The sequence below is a fragment of the Pyricularia oryzae genome, chromosome 3 (assembly GCF_000002495.2).
Source record: "Pyricularia oryzae 70-15 chromosome 3, whole genome shotgun sequence".
In the NCBI taxonomy this organism is placed as follows: Eukaryota; Fungi; Ascomycota; class Sordariomycetes; order Magnaporthales; family Pyriculariaceae; genus Pyricularia; species Pyricularia oryzae.
This window is the reverse complement of record NC_017849.1, coordinates 2,841,592-2,857,278: the sequence shown is the minus strand read 5'-3', so window position 1 is coordinate 2,857,278 and position 15,687 is coordinate 2,841,592. Positions and strand designations below refer to the sequence as shown.

Genomic DNA, 15,687 nt, shown 5'->3' with positions numbered 1-15,687 from the left:
GGTGTTCTCCGGAAGCACCCTGTGAAAGCTGTGTGCTGAATCGATAACCTAGCCTAGGTCGCTAAGGTACGAAGTAGGCTTCGAATTTGGTGGGGCGGGGTGTACAGTAACCAGCTGAAATTGCCGGCTCGATCTCTCTGGACCGTTAGAAGGAAAAATTCTCTTGATTCAAGTTTACTTCCGTTTCTAGTTGGGGAAGAAAATTAGCTGCTCAATCATCTTTGCTGTGTGCTGCCTTAGCGCTGAGTTTAGACCTACAATGATGAGGTTATCAGAAGTGTGCATCTGCACCGACGTTGAGTGGGTCAAGGCGGGCTGTGGCCAAGCACTATACCTTGCCTACTGCCTAGGTACCTATGAAGTTGCTCTTTGATATCGAACACCTCACGTCACTTGGCTAATCTAACAAACCGTTTGGAGTTCGACTTTGAAAGTCTCCAATCGCTTCAGGAAAATGGCTGAGTTTTTGCTCACTCTGCTTTGCAGATATGATTCAACGCACTCATTAGATGTTCAGATAGGAATTTCCGAAGCAAGAAAAACTTTCGTCTGGTCGGTCCTGCACAATCTCTTCGAGAAGAGTCGACAGTTACTACTAATCAAGCTCACAGTGCGCTGGCGAATCAAAGCAGCATCTAGCGTGCACGGACTGCTCAATCGGCAGCTTTGTAGAGCGTCGCATCGGTGTCACCACCCACCCACTTGATCCGACCTCCTTCCCTGTTAACATGTGTTATGTCATCTTGCCTTTGCATTTCCCCAGCTGAGGTCGTCCCCAGGATCGCAAGCAGAGCAAACCACTCTTCTATCCTGCCGACAACCACCGCAGACGCCTGATATCCTTGACGCCAAAACCAAACTTCATAATAATTAGCTATCCAGCTTGTCATTTTCTTGGTCCCAGGTGTGCAGTTGCGATTCATCGAGCCTGGTCGTTTACGAGCCCATAGTGCGGGCAACTTTCACCAACACGTTTGACTACCTGTCCAGTCCGCCGAAGCCGAACCCGCGCAATAGCACCGCCGCTCTGCAACTTGCACGCAAACAGCCCGCAACACCCTCGCAAATCCAACCACCACGCCGGTGACAATGTCTGTGGAGCTCGATCCCTCGGAGCTTGGCTTCCGCAGTATGTTTACCAAAAGCCAAATTTTGAGGCACAAAGTCTGCTGGAGCAATAAGAGACGCCCGAAACTAACTTTGAGCGTCTCAAGGGCCATTCACCTCAGAGGTGGCTCAGATACTTAAGATCCGGAACCCCAATAACCACCCGATTGCCTTCAAGGTACCGCGAAACCCATTTTCATACACGCTTCCCCGTGAACTGAAAAGCTAACCAGCTTCGAAAACAGGTCAAGACAACAGCCCCCAAGCAGTAAGTCGTTTAGCCACTCTCTGGGTAGTAGCGCTTCAATGGCATATATGCTTACCGTGCGGTGAAGGTATTGCGTACGACCGAACTCTGGTCGCATAGAGCCGGATCATGAGGTCGAGGTACAAGGTTGGTTGTTTCCCCCGCAAATAACTTGGCAGTATACACAAGACGATTTGCTCACCTTACACTCCTTGCAGTACTTCTCCAGGCTATGAAGCAGGATCCTCCTGCCGACGCGAAATGCCGAGACAAGTTTTTGGTTCAGGCTGTGCCTATTAGCGGTGATAAGGAGTTTGCCACTGTTGCCGACATTGTAAGTGGTCCCGTCCTCTGGGCGAATAATTTGAAATTATCTGTCGGTCGCCGAGTGCTAATTCCATGTCTCCTCTTCTCAGTGGGATTCGGTAGAGAAATCCGCTATTGTGGAGAGGAAAATCCGAGTGACTTTCCTGCCAGCTTACTCTGCCACAGAAGGCGTAGCGACACCAGCCAAGAGAGACACAGCCGACAACGCGGTATGGTTGAAATGTCATCTTTTGAGTTGTGGGCTGTCTCCATACTGACTCCATAAAACAGGTCGACGCTACCCCTGATGTCCCGCCTCCGTCTTATTCATCTCCAGAGCAAACCTCGGCTGCTGCGCAACCAGCTAGCAGCCCCTCGGTCGATGCAAACAAGGCCAAGGTCAAGGTCGAGCCAGAGTCTCCTTCCAACATCTCTTCATCTATTTCTGCCGCTACCGCGCAGGTTGCACAATCAAAGCCAGTGGAGCAGGTCAAGGAGAAAGTGGCAGAGGTGAAGAGCGCGGTAGCCTCAACGGTCGAGGATAGTGGATTGAAGCAGCGCAAGACCTCCGCCACTTCGGCCGTTAAACGTCAAACTACAGCCTCGGCACCAGTGACAAAGGTGCACCCCGCAGCTCAGCAGGCGCCCCAGGGCGTTCCCGTACACATGGTGGCTGCCCTGTGTCTTGTGAGCTTCCTGCTTGCCTATTTCTTCTTCTAGTAAGGTAAGGGAAACTCAGTTATGCAAAGCTATTGCGGGAGATATCCTGTCTGCTCCATAGCTCGTGTCTGGGTGGTTTCGAGCCGTTGATTTGAGTTCTGCGAATGAGACGCCTACATATCCGATTGGATTGCATGCTTTAATCCGATGTCTAGTTTGTTTTTCTTCTTCTTTTTGGGACGACGATATGGGAGGGCTGGTCGTGCTACAATTTGTATTGTATTCTGCACAACTGTGCCGCGAGATCAGCCAGTAGGGCAGAGGGCTTTGTGGCAGGCTATAGATAGTGTGTGGGGTTTGGTGAGAAATCACAGCTGGTGGTTAATGTGGCAACGGGGCATGATTGTGAAGGAACTTCGCCTAACTGCCAGGTATGCCGAAATGTTGAACGACCTGGTCTGCAGTGTCGCGTCACGGCAGCAGCTCATGAGCATTGATGCTGTACATATGGAGACTTGAAAATTGGAGCGATTGGCCCAGGAGAAATGTACTTATAGGTTGTACCTTCAAAGCACAAGAATTCTTTTTTGTTCGTAACCTCTGCTATTTTAACCTCGACGAGATGTGTCAAACATTGTGAGCGACTGCGCTCTTTTGCCATTTTCGCCTAGTTGTGAGGGAGGGATGAATAAATGAGTCTATTGGTGAAAGAGTACAGTTCTGCTATGACAAAGGCTCCTGCGGCATCAGCTGAACATAATTTACCATGAATTTATTATGCAAGCTACATACGTGCTTTTCTTTCTATACTCTAGATATGCAATCAATCGTCCACCCGTTTCTCCCTATCATCCGCCCTATGAGCGGTAATCACAATCAGGAGAAGTGTTTTATCATCCTCAGATGGCATCTATAAACCCCCCCGCGCAAACCGCCAGTCGATGCCAGCAGGTTCTTCACAAAATCAACGCAGCCATCATGATTCCAGCTCCTCTTGCTTCCAGTCGGCCACGGCAGCCTTCTTCCCAGAGCTGCCGACAAGACGGCCCCCGTCCTTGCGCTTGACGCGGCAGCGCATGCCGACCTGCTCGTCCCAGATGAAGCGCCAGATGGCATAAACCCAGCTCTCGTGGCGGGGCAGGTCGTTGTAGAACTCGCTCGCAATCTCGTTCAGCTTGTGCAGCCTGGTCCAGGGCACGGCGGGGAAATCGTGGTGCTCGTTGTGCAGGCCGACGTTGTAGGTCAGGAAGTTGAGGGGCCCGTAGTAGCTGAAGGTCTCTGGGACGGGGACGTTGTTCTTGGGGTCGCGGGCCTCGGGCGCGACAGTCTCGTAGACGTAGTGCTCCGCGATGAAGTGGCCAGCCAGAGGGTGGAGGGAGCCGGCGAGGAAAGAAGAGAGGATGAGGTAAAGCAGAGATTGACCAGATCCGATGCGAGTGACCAGGAAGTAGTCGAATGTGAACTGCACCAACACGTTGACAAGCGAAACCCAGGTGAAGGGCACGCGGAAGATGAACATCGGCCGCAGGGCGTAGAACAAGATCTGGAAGGTGCAGAAAAAGGCCTTGCCAAGGATAGAGTCGAGGAAGACGGCCTCAAAGGCGGTCGGAAGGTCTGTATCGAGACCATCGACACCGAGGGATTTGTGGTGCGTCAGGTGGTATGGCTGGAGAACAATGTGACTTGTTAGTTAACGGGATCGTGCAATTTATAGGTCATGAGCCAGACAATGCCCAGGAGATGGACGTACCCGAAACGATGCGCTGTACGGAATGCCAATGGGTAAGTTGGCTATTATGGCCAACAAGCGGTTTGCAGTTGGTGACCGGAACGCAAGGTTATGTGAGATCTCATGGATGGCCAGGAAGAGATTTTGGTTGGCGGTGGCGCCAAAAATGTAGGCCACAGCCCAGAACTTGATGGAGAAGAAGGACGTGTTCCGAAGCATCCAAGCCAGGAACACCTGCAAGGCCACTACGCCAGCAACGACATATTTGGTCAATGGCTCGGGGCCGCAAAGTTTGGTAACCTTTAAGTCGCATTGATATCAGCAACCAGTCTAGCTTAACGAGGAACGAGCATCGCCAAACATCACAGGATGCCCCGCGGTTTGGCCAATTGATATGTGCCATAGACTCTTCACTCACCTCTGGGTGAGCCTTGATGATTGCAAGGCGTCGCGTGCGGTGCGGCTCTTCTGTATAAGTCCAAAAGAAATCTTTGTGCTCGGCCTCGATAGCCTCGCGCTCTTTGGCTGTGGGGACAGACGGCGGCGGCGGCGGGACCGACTTTGAAGAGCTGGTCTTGGATTTACTTTTGGACTTGGCAGCGGCCGTCACCGTCACTGAAGAGGGCGCCATCGGGTTTCGCTGGGAGGAATCTAACAAACAAACAAGAAAGGAATTTTGTTGATGCTGGTGTCGGTGTCAGTGTCCTTGCTCTCCCGTTGATTTAATTCAGCGACAAGAACTTGTGTCGCGCGAAGTTCTGGACGTGGCGCTGTTTAAAGAGGTCCACATTCCAAAACGACCGACAAGGGATAGGGGGCGAGGAATAGGGGTCCGGCCAGTCGGTCACCCTCGAAGAGAGCCCCATGGGAAATTTCTCAAAAAGTGGTTTGAAAAAGTGGACAGGCATATTTAAAAAAATCGCCTTATCGACAGGTGTGTAAATACGTTTGTCGGGCGGTGAAGGAGCTTGAACGTGGGATAGTGGGGCCACTTTTGCGGGGAAGATCGTCCATGAAACGATACGGCCAATTGAATTTTGAGCTTGGCCAACGGGAAGGGAAATAAGGGGCGCGCTTTTTTTGCCTTCTGGATTTCGGCACCAATTTGGCAAGACTACGAAATTGCAAGTAATTGCCTCCTACCTGTCGAGACTGCCCAAGAAAAGACCCGATTCCTTTCAATTTACCTACCTGCCTACCTACCTACCTAGGTAGCATACCTACGTTCGATTCTGTCAACCCCAATTCACAGTTTATATATCAATCAAGTTCTGTTTGGGCCCTTTATTTTGTGCGTCTATCCAAGTACCCTTGTACGAGTTGTATTTCACCCACGTACTCTTTCCCAATCCATGTAGAAAGAGGCCTTTTAAGCAAACCTCATGGTCATAGCAGGAGGCTTGTTCTCCAAGATATCATCAATTTCCTTCATGATATCAGGGGTAAGCCTCTCAACAACATCCAGAGCCTTGATGTTGCTGAACACCTGCTCGGCGCTGCTTGCGCCGGTAATGGCCGAGCTGACGTTGGGGTTCTTCAAGACCCAAGCGAGAGCCAGTGCAGCTTGTGTTGTGCCCAGACGTTCAGCGATCGGTGCCAGCTTGTTCACCTTTTGAACCGTGCCGTCCCACTGCTCCTTGCCGGTGCGCTTCCAGTAGCCCTTGATGAACTCGACCTGTTGCTGTGCAAACCTGGAGTCGTCCGGGATGCCGTCCTTGTACTTGCCCGAAAGGATACCCTCTGTCAATGATATGTTTGTTAGCTGCATTGGCCACGCCTGATGCATGCAAGAGAGAAACACTGACGCTTCAAGGGGCTAAAGACCGTAAGGCCCAATTGCACCTCGCGGTAAAGGTGCGCATATTCTTGCTCAACCTTGAGGCGATCAATCATGTTGTAGCAAGGCTGCTCCATGACTGGGGCAATAAGCCCAAGACGGTCGGCCACGCGGTGTGCGTTCATGATCTCGTCGGCGCTCCACTCGCTAGTCCCCCAGTACATCGCCTTGCCCGAGTTGATCAGATAGTTGAAGGCGCGAACAGTTTCCTCCATCGGAGTCTGCCGATCAGGCCTGTGAGCGTAGAGCATATCGACGTATGCGAGCTGCAGTCGTTCAAGCGAGGACTCGGTGCCCTCAATGATGTGCTTGCGAGATAAGGCGACATTGTTGACTGGGTTGTCACCGTTTGCGGCTCCCCAGTAGATCTGGATTGCACGGGTCCGTCAGTCAGTCAGTCAGTCAGTCACAACGCAACACGATACATGTGTTACTGATCAGTTGTCTTCAACAGTCTAACCTTGGTTGAGATGACCTGTTTAGATGGATCGGCATGTCAGTATATGGTAACACGGTGACGATGTATCTGGGAATCCAAGAAAAAGAAAGGTCGGTTACCAAGTCGTTGCGTTTCCAGCCATACTTTTTAATGGCCTTTCCCATCACAATCTCACTCTCACCACCGGCATAACCTACTACTGTCAGTGTACGACGGGCAACTCTACCAGAAATGTGGGCTTCGTACCTTCAGCACAGTCAAAGAAGTTGACACCGGAATCATACGCAGCCTTCATGCAGGCAAATGTCGCGTCCTCATCGACGTGGCCACCGTATGCTGTGGGACAGAACGGGATGTCAATATCTGTTATCATCTGCCACATGCAGACGAGGATGATGACGCGTTGCTAGACGTACTGAGCCAACCGCCGAGAGAAATGGCAGAAACCTTGAGACCAGACCGTCCCAAGAAGCGGTACTCCATTTTGGGCAGATCGGTAGGCTTGGACATGATGAAGACTGTTGGCAGTTGAGCTGGATATTGACCAGCTCTGAGGTGCACTTGGTTGAACAACTGCGGTAAATATGCAAGGTGGCTATAAAGAGTAGGTGAGCTCTCTTGTAGACAGACAAAATAGGTACAGCGCGCTATTTAAATGTAAGTCAAGTCTGGGGACCCCGCCACCCTGAATGACCCGTTCATCCCAAGTGAGAGCAAGTCTTAACCCCTTTGTTGCAGCTAGAGTTACATGGCTTCGGGGAAGAGAGGGTCTTCGGAGGGGTTTCCATGACAGCATGACAGCCTCATAGGTACATGTGCATCGGACGCGAGCGGAAGGATTCCTCTGCCGTATTAAGTGATGTGATGAGCGGGGCTTTGGGCCGAATCAACCACTGAGGTACGTACCATGCTGTATTTTCCGAAATGGGATGGGAGAAGCGGCGAAAGGTCGTGGATCCGGGCCCGTTATGCGGTTGTTGCCCCGCTCCTTAAATCCGGCCGTTTTTGAGATTTGGAGGTCAAAAGGCTTTCCATGGTTGCCATAACCTCCACTACCTTAGCTTACGTGGTAGCCTTGCTGGGTTGCTTAATTAGTACGAACTTATCAAGCCAACCGGGTATCCTGTCTGGACTTGATCAGCTTCGCTAAGGTCCTTTCCCCAGCTGCACTTTAAGGGGGAAGAATGAAGAAACTCAAGCACGTGGCCTGTGGTTTCCGAACCCAGCAATCTGCAAATATGTGCATACCGGTGGAATCGACTATAGACTGAAATGGTCAAGTAGATTCACAGACTGTACGGAAGCTGCCGGTGAACGACATCCTATGTCATGCTCGCATTACCCGAACATACCTGTTCAAGCGACGAACCCCGCGCGTCGATGCATGACGCAATGTGTACCTAGGGCGGATAAAGGGTTGAGCCGCTCATCGCTTGTCCTTGTACACACACGTCAGGTAAAGTACCTACGTGGCTGTTGTTATTTTATACTGGTCATCGCCCGTGGGAGTTATCACAGTGGTTGCATCCAGTAAATATGCGAACTGGCTTGCTTATCTACTGAAAAACCTTCTGGTTTGTTTGTTTTTGAGATTTGAAGTCTCAACGCATGCGTAGCAGTTAGTTGCTCAGGATTTGTCTGATGTACCCAGCCAAGTACATGAGATAGGGTTGAGTCTGTGCCGTTTGCCATTTCATACAAGATTTTGAAATAAAACACAGTTTTGCCCACAGCCTTCCGTCTCAGAATCCAAAATCGACTTTCTCAGATTTGTCTGACCGACACACCCTGGATTTTTTCAGACGCACTTTGGCAGATACATTTTATCAGGACGGCAAGCTGCTGCTTTTGTTTCATGCACTTCACAGTCACGTGCTCCCCTGATGACCACCAACTTCAAGCCATATCCGATATCAGGATAGGATCACGACCAGCATCTACCAGAAAGCAGTCGAGTGAAGCAAAAAAGAGGACCAGGCAGTAAGCAGATGGGCTGTATGATCAATTCTTAACATTCTGCGTTTTGTTGCCCTGGCAAGCCTGGCTACGCTGGAACGTTTGAGGGACAGGGCGCTTTGCTCCAGTTCGGCCCCACGTTTCGCTAGGGCAAAGACAATGACGAAGGATTGATTCGCTTTGCTACCCCGCTTTCGTTGATATCGCATACGGCAGCTAAACTTACGCGTCTGTCCCTACATAAACGACAGCAACAACGTAACAATGGCTATGGACAGAAGTCGCAGGACAACCACCAGGCAGCCAGCGGGCCTGTATGCTGAACTAGAAGAGCCAGCGGACATTCGTCCATCTTTCGTTCACCCAGATATCCCATTCAACCCGCATCTGACACTCCTGCTTCCAAAGAACTCGCTCGGCATGGACGACAGGAGGCGTACGCCCTCCGCGGCCTTGGCCAAGTTCTCGCGACGGGCGAATTTTGTCCTCTATTCTCAGCACCGTGATCCGCGGTGCGACCCGGACAAGAGTTACACCCCGCCATACGATCTCGATGGCGCCTTTGGTGAAACTCATCATCAATTGCCCGGGCTGACCAGTCGGGACAAGCAGGCCTAGGTGGTCCGCATGATCGACAAAGCCAGCAAGCTCTTGCAAAAGGAATGGCAAGCGTATGAACTCAGGATGCTGGATAGGGCACATGGCCGTAGCAAGTCGCCAAGGGCAGAATACCAGCGACCCTTCACCAAGGCTTATACTTCGACATCAAGTAAACGAGGCCGTGATCCCATACCGAGTGCATCGAGGCTTGGGGTATCAGGAGTGGTAGCCTTGGAATCGGCTGATGAAGCATTTCCAAGCATCGAGAATGATGCATCTTTCGACTTTGAACCGATGGTAAGAATCTCATTCCATAATTTTTTCTCCGTTCTGGGATTCAAAGACTCGTCTGTCGTCGACTAACAGATCAACGCCGGATGCGTAGCCAAATAAGAGCCAAGGACCTTCTCGCACTCACAGTCACGACGGAGGTTATCACCAATGGTCCGACCTACCCGAAAACATTCGGCTCTGTATCATGAAGTTGATGAGCGAACATGTCGGTGCCATTTGGGAAGCCCAAAGACTGTTAATGCTCGACTTTGCTGAAATTCAAGATTTTGAGAACCTGTACATTCGAGAGCGAAACAGGTGCCTCGGATATACCGAAGCCGTCATAAAAGGCCTCAAGAGCAAGGAGGCACTTGTCGAAACTCTCAGGCGTGCTGGAAGGGAGGCCTCTGCCGATATCGAGCTGCTGCGGCCAGAGGAATACGAGGAACAAAGTCTGGTGATTGACCAGGTCACGTCGGAGGAGGTGATTGCTGGGAAATCATTCCTTCAGAACATCGGCCTGTCTGACTTTGGTGTCATGCTCGAGAGGTTCGAAGGCGTTTCGACAGGACCAATGTTCGAGATCGAATTTCGACTGTCGGGAGAAGTCGGGATTCAGCCGTTCCAGTTCGAGCTGGACTGGAACTTGGCTGTGGAAGAGGGCCTCATATGCACTAGGGCCAACAATGAAGCCCGGCAGCAGCCTATATCCCATGGTTGGATGCATTTGGAGCGGGGTCATAATGAGCTGAACCCTGGCGTGAATCCTGTGCGCTTGCATTACCCAAGCCCGCCATTAAGCAAGTCCATGAGTATAGGGAAGGATATGGAGGGGATGCCCCATAACAACAGGCCAAGTGAACCAGTGGGAGGCAACTTGCAGCACAGACTTCACAAGAACGAGCCACGAGTTGGTTCATTCAGCAGGCTGACGCCATTCTCCCATTCGAATTCTGATGATGTGTCAAAAGGAACAGCATTCAAGCGGTCTGATGAGAGGGGAGGTGTGTTTATGCAACAGTCAGCTGGTACCGCGGGAAGGGGCGATGAAGAAGAAGCCGACGCTATGCGAAAGCCCGGAAGTCATATCGATGGCGCACTGAATCCCCAAAACAAAAAGCACCCAGGCACGCCCATCATCACGAATACTGCTCCTCAAGTCTCAAAACAGCATCCAACCACGCCCACAAGAATTGTCCTCAAAACCTCCGTCGGACTGGGCAAGCGTGGCACACCGGAGGAATTATCTAGTCCCCAGAAGAAGGCCCGCATCACACAGGAACATGGGGTCAAGCATCCCAGGTCTGCTGGTATTTACACTAAAGACCAGCAGCACAAAAACCAAGGCCAGCCGAATTTTGCTGTCGATGCAGCTAGACTCAAAAGAACTGCAGGGCTGGTATCAAGCCTAACTATCCAGAAGGGACTGCAAGCCTGATGAGCAGCAGCAAGAAACGTACAGCAGTTGGTTGGCTGAAAGTAGAAAGATTTTTCCGGAAATGAAGGAATACCAAATCGTTTTTTGATCGCTTTTGGCCAATCATGCAACATGGGTGGACAGATAGGTGAGGTTATCAAGTTGGGAGAAGCAGGACGATGTATCTTACACATGATACTCTTCATCTCGGGACGGTTTGTTAGGAGATGCTCAATTTGGACATAGAAAGCTTCGGCATTCGGGAGCCAGGAGGAAAATAGGCAGTGCAGTAGTTGGCAGCCTCATACTCCAATTATCTGCTTAGATGACATCTTGATTTGAGAGCTTTGGATGTTGCATCTGGCAGAAGGACAACCACAAACGTAGATTGACTCTTTATAACGACAATATAAGAACATTTATGTAACGAGAAATTCTCGTCAGAGTACACAGACTTTCAATTGCAAAAGAATGTAAACAGAAGGGCAAAAATGGATGTCCTGCATGCTGGTTTTGTAAAGCCAGCAGCGACTACCGGTAGAAAGAAGACGAAAGAAAAAGCGAGGTCGAATTGCGCCGGAAAATTGGGGAGGCCCCTGAGAACCCGAACCCGAACCCTAGATATCCGAGTACGCGCAAGCCAAAGCACCAATACCTCAGTGGAGGTCAAGGAGCTCCAAGCCAAGACACAGCCCACCTCAGCGCCTGCCCAATGATAGTACTAGCATCCCCTCGGTACCTGGCAACGTCGGTACGCTCCACTGCCAACTGCATCGTCATCGGGCTGCCGACACTATCATTAAGATTACTTGACTTGATGCACTCAGTGAGTGCGCGGCAATCGAGCTTAATCACTGGTGAATTGCGAAGCTGTAAAATCTATTAGAAGAATAACTTATAAGTACGACATATCACAACACGCCCGCACATTGTCGCGCCCTCGAACTCAACACGGTCACCAACAATTAAATTAGCTCCGTTACCTCGATACATCCCGAACCACCCCAGAAACCCCCCCAGCGCTTCGCAACAACACACAAAACCCTGCGCCTTTGCGCAGTGAGTAATTCGAGATGGCACCTCGCATAGAGGCTCAGGAGATTGAGACGTACTGGAACATCTTCAGCGCGAGGACGAACGGCTCCAAGTTCCTCACGGGAGAGCAGGCGGCACCCGTGCTCAAGAACTCGGGGCTCCGTGATGATCAGCTCGAGAGGGTCTGGGACCTTGCCGACGTCGACAATGATGGAAACCTGGACTTTGAGGAGTTTTGCGTGGCCATGCGCGTCATCTTTGACATACTGAACGGGGTGCGTAGGCTGCTGCTGTTTTGAACGGGCGGATGGAAGATCATGATAGATGTATCGTCTGTCTTATTGGTCGTGATGCTTGGTTGTTCTATGTCTCGATTGTACTAATGTAGTAACTCCTCACTCAGGAACACGCCGACGTCCCGTCTACACTCCCGGATTGGCTCGTTCCAGAATCCAAGGCGCACCTGGTCCAAGCCAACCGAGCTCTGACAGGAAAGCAAGTACAATTCGAGCGCGTGGATGATGACCCCGACTCACCGGGACTCAAGGATGGATTCGACTGGTATATGAGCCCGGCGGATAAGTCCAAGTACGAATCTATATACCAGGAGAATAGGGACATGCGGGGAGAAGTGTCGTGTATGTCAACAGTACTCCTGTTCCTGTTTACAAAAGGTTGTTTCGCTAACAGATAACGACTTGGCAACATTCAGTCGGCGCCCTCGAGGACCTTTATGAATCACTCGATGTCCCAGATACAGACATTAGATCGGCCTGGAATCTGATCAACCCTTCAGCTGGGCCTACGATCAACAAAGACGCCTGCCTCGCCTTTCTCCACATTCTCAACTACCGTCACGAAGGCTACCGGATCCCCAGGACGGTCCCTGCATCTCTCCGCGCTTCCTTCGAGCGCAACAAGATTGACTACCAGGTTGACAAGCAGGCGGCCTCGCGGTGGGCAACCAAGGCCGACGATGAGACCTCTACAGGCCGCAAGGCCAAGTTTGGTGACCAGTACCTGACCCGTCTGGGGCGCGGCAGCTTCAAGACTTCTGGAACCGACTTCTCAAGTGCTCAGACTGATTCTGAATGGGAGGAGGTGCGGCTGAAGAAGCAGCTCGCTGAGCTGGATGCCAAGATGGCGAGCGTAGAGGCTGATGCCGAGAGGCGGAAGGGTGGAAAGCGGGATTCGAAGCCGGCGCTTGTCAAACGCGAACTGGAGCAACTTCTCGACTACAAGCGGAAGCAACTGCGAGAGATAGAAGAGGGCAAAACCAAGGGTCAGGGTGGTGGAAGCCTTAAGGGGATACAGGATGATTTGCAGACTGTTCGTGAGCAGACGGATGGCCTAGCGTCGCATCTGAGGTCGAGGCAACAACACTTGGAAGAATTGCGTCGGCAAATCGAGGACGAGAAGGCCGGCAGGTGAGCGACATATTTTACTTTTGATATGGGGAGCCAGGTTGTCTTTTTCCTTGCTTGGCTTTAGTGGCCCTTTGAGAACTGTCAAGGGCTGCCTGCCCAATACAGCTCACATTAAAGGGGTTGATTACGCTCGAGTGGGTTCGTCATGATTTTGGGGTCACGATTCGCTGTATATGGTCTTGAAGCCTTGGAGATACATTTCTTGCTAGCATTGCATGGCTCGGCTTCGAATGCAGACGGTTCTGTCCTGTTATGGGTGTATAATTTATTAGGGTAATATCGTATCCATCTGCGCAGGGATTCGCTCTCCTCAAGTATCTACATGATTCTACTCGTACACCACGCGTTCTGTCTCTCGTCACCAGTCGACCGAACTCTATGCGACGCTTCCTTCCATGTAGCCCGCCATTTTGGGCAGGGCCAAAGTCCTGCCCTTGGCCAGCCAGACCATGAAGGAGAGCATCTTGATGGGGCCCATCCGGCCAACACCCCGGTCACGGCCGACCGACATGGCGAAGATGTCGACTGGCATCAGTTTCACAACAGCAGGAGGCGAGCCTGCAAGGGCGTTGAGGATGTTGTTGGCAACGCCGGCCGCCTAATAATTATTCCCAAGCATACCACCGTCAGCAAAAAAAAAAAAAAAAAAAAAAAAAAAAAAAAAAAAAAAAAAAGAGTCCATGGAGTTTTTTTGAAGCTGCAACATTGCAGCTGCGTTACGGGTGTGCATTGCCTACCTGTTTCTCTGTGACCAGGAAACTAGCCCTGGGCGAAGATACGATATCTCCGGCAGCCCAAACCCCCTCGGCACCGCCGCCCTTGACGCGGTAGAACTCGTCCACGGCGACGTACTTTCTCTCATTTAGGAACTTGGGATCGATGTACTGGGTGTTGGGGATCAGGCCCATGGTCGGCAGGTACACGTCCGTCACAATGGGTTCGCCGCCGCCGACGAAGGTGACCTTGATCTTGCCGTCCTCGGTCTTCTCGGTGGACTGAACGCGAGACTCGAAGCGGACCTTGACATTGAGCTTGGTGAGCTCGGAGAGGGCCGAGGAGGCGGTGATGTCGCCGGCGAGCAGCTCCTTATCGCCCGTGACCAGCCAGACCTCCTTGGTCTTGCCGTACTCGTAGCCGATCTCGCCGGCGAGCTCGACTCCCGTGGAGCCGCCGCCGGCGACGACGACGGACGAGGCATTCTTAACGCTCTCGGCCGTGTCGCGCAGGCCCTGGACCAGCTCCTCGTAGGTGCCGTGCGCCTTCCACGGTACGATCTGGTCGCCGGCCGTGTTGGCGCCCGTGGCCAGCACGAGGTGGTCGTACGTCAGCGTGCGGCTGGCCCCGCCGTCGCCGGGCGCGATGGTGACGGTCTTTGCGGCAAAGTCGGAGGCCTCGGCGCCGCCGACGATCAGCTCCCAGCGCTCCTCGGGGTAGTGCGAGAGGGCCTTGCTTAGGGGCTGCAGGATCTGCTCATCCTGGATGACGCCAGGGATGATGGCGCGCACTGAAGCAATATTCCAGTAGAAGTGGCTGTTCTGTGGAGGAAGTTAGTTTTAGCTAGGTTTTCTTTTTTTTTTTCCCTCCCAAGTGCCTCTCAAGGAAATGATATTTTTGTTGGCCTTCTTGTAATATTCAAAAGTGATCGCAGCTTAAGAGCTTCAAGATATATCGTCCTTCCCACTTCCAACCAGTCCTTTCCGTTCACATCTTAAACTGACCTTGGAAACCAAGACGACTTTGCATGTTTTATGCTTTTTCAGCAGCGTGTGTGCTGCCAACACACCCGCGTAGGAGCCGCCAAGAATTACTACGGTCTTTGGGTTGCTCATTTTGAAGAATTTATCGTTTGGTTGCCTGTCTAAAGCCTGAGCAGTAGGAATACCAGAGGGTAAAAGACAGCAAAAGCAGCACTAGAAAAAAAAACTTCGTGGACAGAGCAAGGGCGCGGAGAATACGCAGAACGGTTGGAGCAAGGGAGAGAAAGACAAAACCAACACCAAGTTGGATCCTTATATACAAAAATCTAAGTACGAAAAAAGCTACTTAGGTAGGTAGGTCTCTAGTACGTGGTCCGTTCGGCGTCCCGGATTAGCTGCCGCAGAGACGCCGACGGAAGTGAATGGGGGCTCTACAGGCCCCATGGGTGGCAGGCGTATGGGCCCATGATCCATGGATTATGTTACAGCAGGTAGTCAGGAATAGAACCACGATTGCGTCTGTGGCACAAGTCAGGGATGCGGTGGTTTGAGGATTACAATGACTGATTTTGCTTGTTCGGAAGGAACACAACGAGGAAAGAAAAAAAAAAAACCCCCGACATTCATCAACTGCTGACAACAATGTGCTTATTTGTTTTTGGGGGAAAGATTAATTAGAAAAAGGAGGAAAAAAAAAAGAATGCGCCCTAGCCAGCCCAAATAACCTACCTAGACAGTTCCAGCGGGAGACCTTTTTGACTGGTTGAAGCCGGGCTGGTTGCTTGAGGAAAGTGGGCATGGGTGGGGGCTGGGCGTAACTGTGGGATTGCTTTATCGGGAAGTGGATATAACACAAGTAACGGTAATTGAACCTTAGTCAAGTCTCAACCTTCTGTCCTCCACTAAACGAACCCATCAACGAAGTCGCAGCCGTCTTTGATAACTTTAATACCAAGT

General features: G+C 51.5%; 7 protein-coding genes across 7 annotated transcripts; 4 read left to right on the top strand and 3 right to left on the bottom strand.

The window, feature by feature from the left end:
* The first annotated feature begins 682 nt into the window (after positions 1 to 682).
* On the top strand, positions 683 to 2,998 carry MGG_06183 (uncharacterized protein). The gene is made up of 7 exons (XM_003712019.1): positions 683 to 1,129; positions 1,215 to 1,285; positions 1,353 to 1,375; positions 1,443 to 1,501; positions 1,573 to 1,688; positions 1,771 to 1,890; positions 1,952 to 2,998. The coding sequence occupies exons 1-7, from the start codon at positions 1,090 to 1,092 to the stop codon at positions 2,378 to 2,380; spliced, it is 858 nt and encodes a 285-aa protein (XP_003712067.1). The 5' UTR covers positions 683 to 1,089; the 3' UTR covers positions 2,381 to 2,998.
* A 26-nt stretch (positions 2,999 to 3,024) lies between these two features.
* MGG_13187 (dihydroceramide delta(4)-desaturase) lies at positions 3,025 to 4,936 on the bottom strand. Its single transcript, XM_003712018.1, has 3 exons — positions 4,468 to 4,936; positions 4,071 to 4,349; positions 3,025 to 3,986 (listed from the first exon to the last, which is right to left on the bottom strand). The coding sequence occupies exons 1-3, from the start codon at positions 4,678 to 4,680 to the stop codon at positions 3,297 to 3,299; spliced, it is 1,182 nt and encodes a 393-aa protein (XP_003712066.1). The 5' UTR covers positions 4,681 to 4,936; the 3' UTR covers positions 3,025 to 3,296.
* Positions 4,937 to 5,136: 200 nt separating this feature from the next.
* MGG_13188 (voltage-gated potassium channel subunit beta-2) lies at positions 5,137 to 7,245 on the bottom strand. The gene is made up of 6 exons (XM_003712017.1): positions 6,742 to 7,245; positions 6,572 to 6,661; positions 6,445 to 6,518; positions 6,347 to 6,361; positions 5,855 to 6,254; positions 5,137 to 5,789 (listed from the first exon to the last, which is right to left on the bottom strand). The coding sequence occupies exons 1-6, from the start codon at positions 6,833 to 6,835 to the stop codon at positions 5,419 to 5,421; spliced, it is 1,044 nt and encodes a 347-aa protein (XP_003712065.1). The 5' UTR covers positions 6,836 to 7,245; the 3' UTR covers positions 5,137 to 5,418.
* Positions 7,246 to 8,545: 1,300 nt separating this feature from the next.
* Positions 8,546 to 8,899, top strand: MGG_15228 (uncharacterized protein; the record flags this gene model as incomplete). Its single annotated transcript, XM_003712016.1, has 1 exon — positions 8,546 to 8,899. One exon carries the CDS (start codon positions 8,546 to 8,548, stop codon positions 8,897 to 8,899), a length of 354 nt encoding a protein of 117 aa, XP_003712064.1.
* Positions 8,900 to 8,908: 9 nt separating this feature from the next.
* MGG_06181 (uncharacterized protein) lies at positions 8,909 to 10,592 on the top strand (the record flags this gene model as incomplete). Its single annotated transcript, XM_003712015.1, has 2 exons — positions 8,909 to 9,178; positions 9,267 to 10,592. 2 exons carry the CDS (start codon positions 8,909 to 8,911, stop codon positions 10,590 to 10,592), a joined length of 1,596 nt encoding a protein of 531 aa, XP_003712063.1.
* A 689-nt stretch (positions 10,593 to 11,281) lies between these two features.
* Positions 11,282 to 13,356, top strand: MGG_06180 (uncharacterized protein). Its single transcript, XM_003712014.1, has 3 exons — positions 11,282 to 11,881; positions 12,010 to 12,244; positions 12,319 to 13,356. Exons 1-3 carry the CDS (start codon positions 11,645 to 11,647, stop codon positions 13,035 to 13,037), a joined length of 1,191 nt encoding a protein of 396 aa, XP_003712062.1. The 5' UTR covers positions 11,282 to 11,644; the 3' UTR covers positions 13,038 to 13,356.
* On the bottom strand, positions 13,245 to 15,009 carry MGG_06179 (uncharacterized protein). The gene is made up of 3 exons (XM_003712013.1): positions 14,752 to 15,009; positions 13,771 to 14,568; positions 13,245 to 13,631 (listed from the first exon to the last, which is right to left on the bottom strand). Exons 1-3 carry the CDS (start codon positions 14,860 to 14,862, stop codon positions 13,410 to 13,412), a joined length of 1,131 nt encoding a protein of 376 aa, XP_003712061.1. The 5' UTR covers positions 14,863 to 15,009; the 3' UTR covers positions 13,245 to 13,409.
* Positions 15,010 to 15,687: the final 678 nt, after the last annotated feature.

What these genes read in the sequence shown, in the direction of transcription:
- MGG_06183 (XM_003712019.1), top strand. Translation starts at nt 1,090, where the DNA reads ATGTCTGTGGAGCTCGATCCCTCGGAGCTTGGCTTCCGCA. An exon ending in CTCGGAGCTTGGCTTCCGCA is followed by an intron (nt 1,130 to 1,214) that starts GTATGTTTACCA and finishes GAGCGTCTCAAG; the next exon opens with GGCCATTCACCTCAGAGGTG. An exon ending in TCATGAGGTCGAGGTACAAG is followed by an intron (nt 1,502 to 1,572) that starts GTTGGTTGTTTC and finishes CACTCCTTGCAG; the next exon opens with TACTTCTCCAGGCTATGAAG.
- MGG_13187 (XM_003712018.1), bottom strand. Translation starts at nt 4,680, where the DNA reads ATGGCGCCCTCTTCAGTGACGGTGACGGCCGCTGCCAAGTCCAAAAGT. An exon ending in TCATCAAGGCTCACCCAGAG is followed by an intron (nt 4,350 to 4,467) that starts GTGAGTGAAGAG and finishes TGCGACTTAAAG; the next exon opens with GTTACCAAACTTTGCGGCCC. An exon ending in CGTACAGCGCATCGTTTCGG is followed by an intron (nt 3,987 to 4,070) that starts GTACGTCCATCT and finishes ATTGTTCTCCAG; the next exon opens with CCATACCACCTGACGCACCA.
- MGG_13188 (XM_003712017.1), bottom strand. Translation starts at nt 6,835, where the DNA reads ATGTCCAAGCCTACCGATCTGCCCAAAATGGAGTACCGCTTCTTGGGA. An exon ending in TTCTCTCGGCGGTTGGCTCA is followed by an intron (nt 6,662 to 6,741) that starts GTACGTCTAGCA and finishes TCTGTCCCACAG; the next exon opens with CATACGGTGGCCACGTCGAT. An exon ending in CTTCTTTGACTGTGCTGAAG is followed by an intron (nt 6,519 to 6,571) that starts GTACGAAGCCCA and finishes TGACAGTAGTAG; the next exon opens with GTTATGCCGGTGGTGAGAGT.
- MGG_06180 (XM_003712014.1), top strand. Translation starts at nt 11,645, where the DNA reads ATGGCACCTCGCATAGAGGCTCAGGAGATTGAGACGTACTGGAACATC. An exon ending in TCTTTGACATACTGAACGGG is followed by an intron (nt 11,882 to 12,009) that starts GTGCGTAGGCTG and finishes CTCCTCACTCAG; the next exon opens with GAACACGCCGACGTCCCGTC. An exon ending in CATGCGGGGAGAAGTGTCGT is followed by an intron (nt 12,245 to 12,318) that starts GTATGTCAACAG and finishes GGCAACATTCAG; the next exon opens with TCGGCGCCCTCGAGGACCTT.
- MGG_06179 (XM_003712013.1), bottom strand. Translation starts at nt 14,862, where the DNA reads ATGAGCAACCCAAAGACCGTAGTAATTCTTGGCGGCTCCTACGCGGGT. An exon ending in AAGTCGTCTTGGTTTCCAAG is followed by an intron (nt 14,569 to 14,751) that starts GTCAGTTTAAGA and finishes CTTCCTCCACAG; the next exon opens with AACAGCCACTTCTACTGGAA. An exon ending in TCCTGGTCACAGAGAAACAG is followed by an intron (nt 13,632 to 13,770) that starts GTAGGCAATGCA and finishes AATAATTATTAG; the next exon opens with GCGGCCGGCGTTGCCAACAA.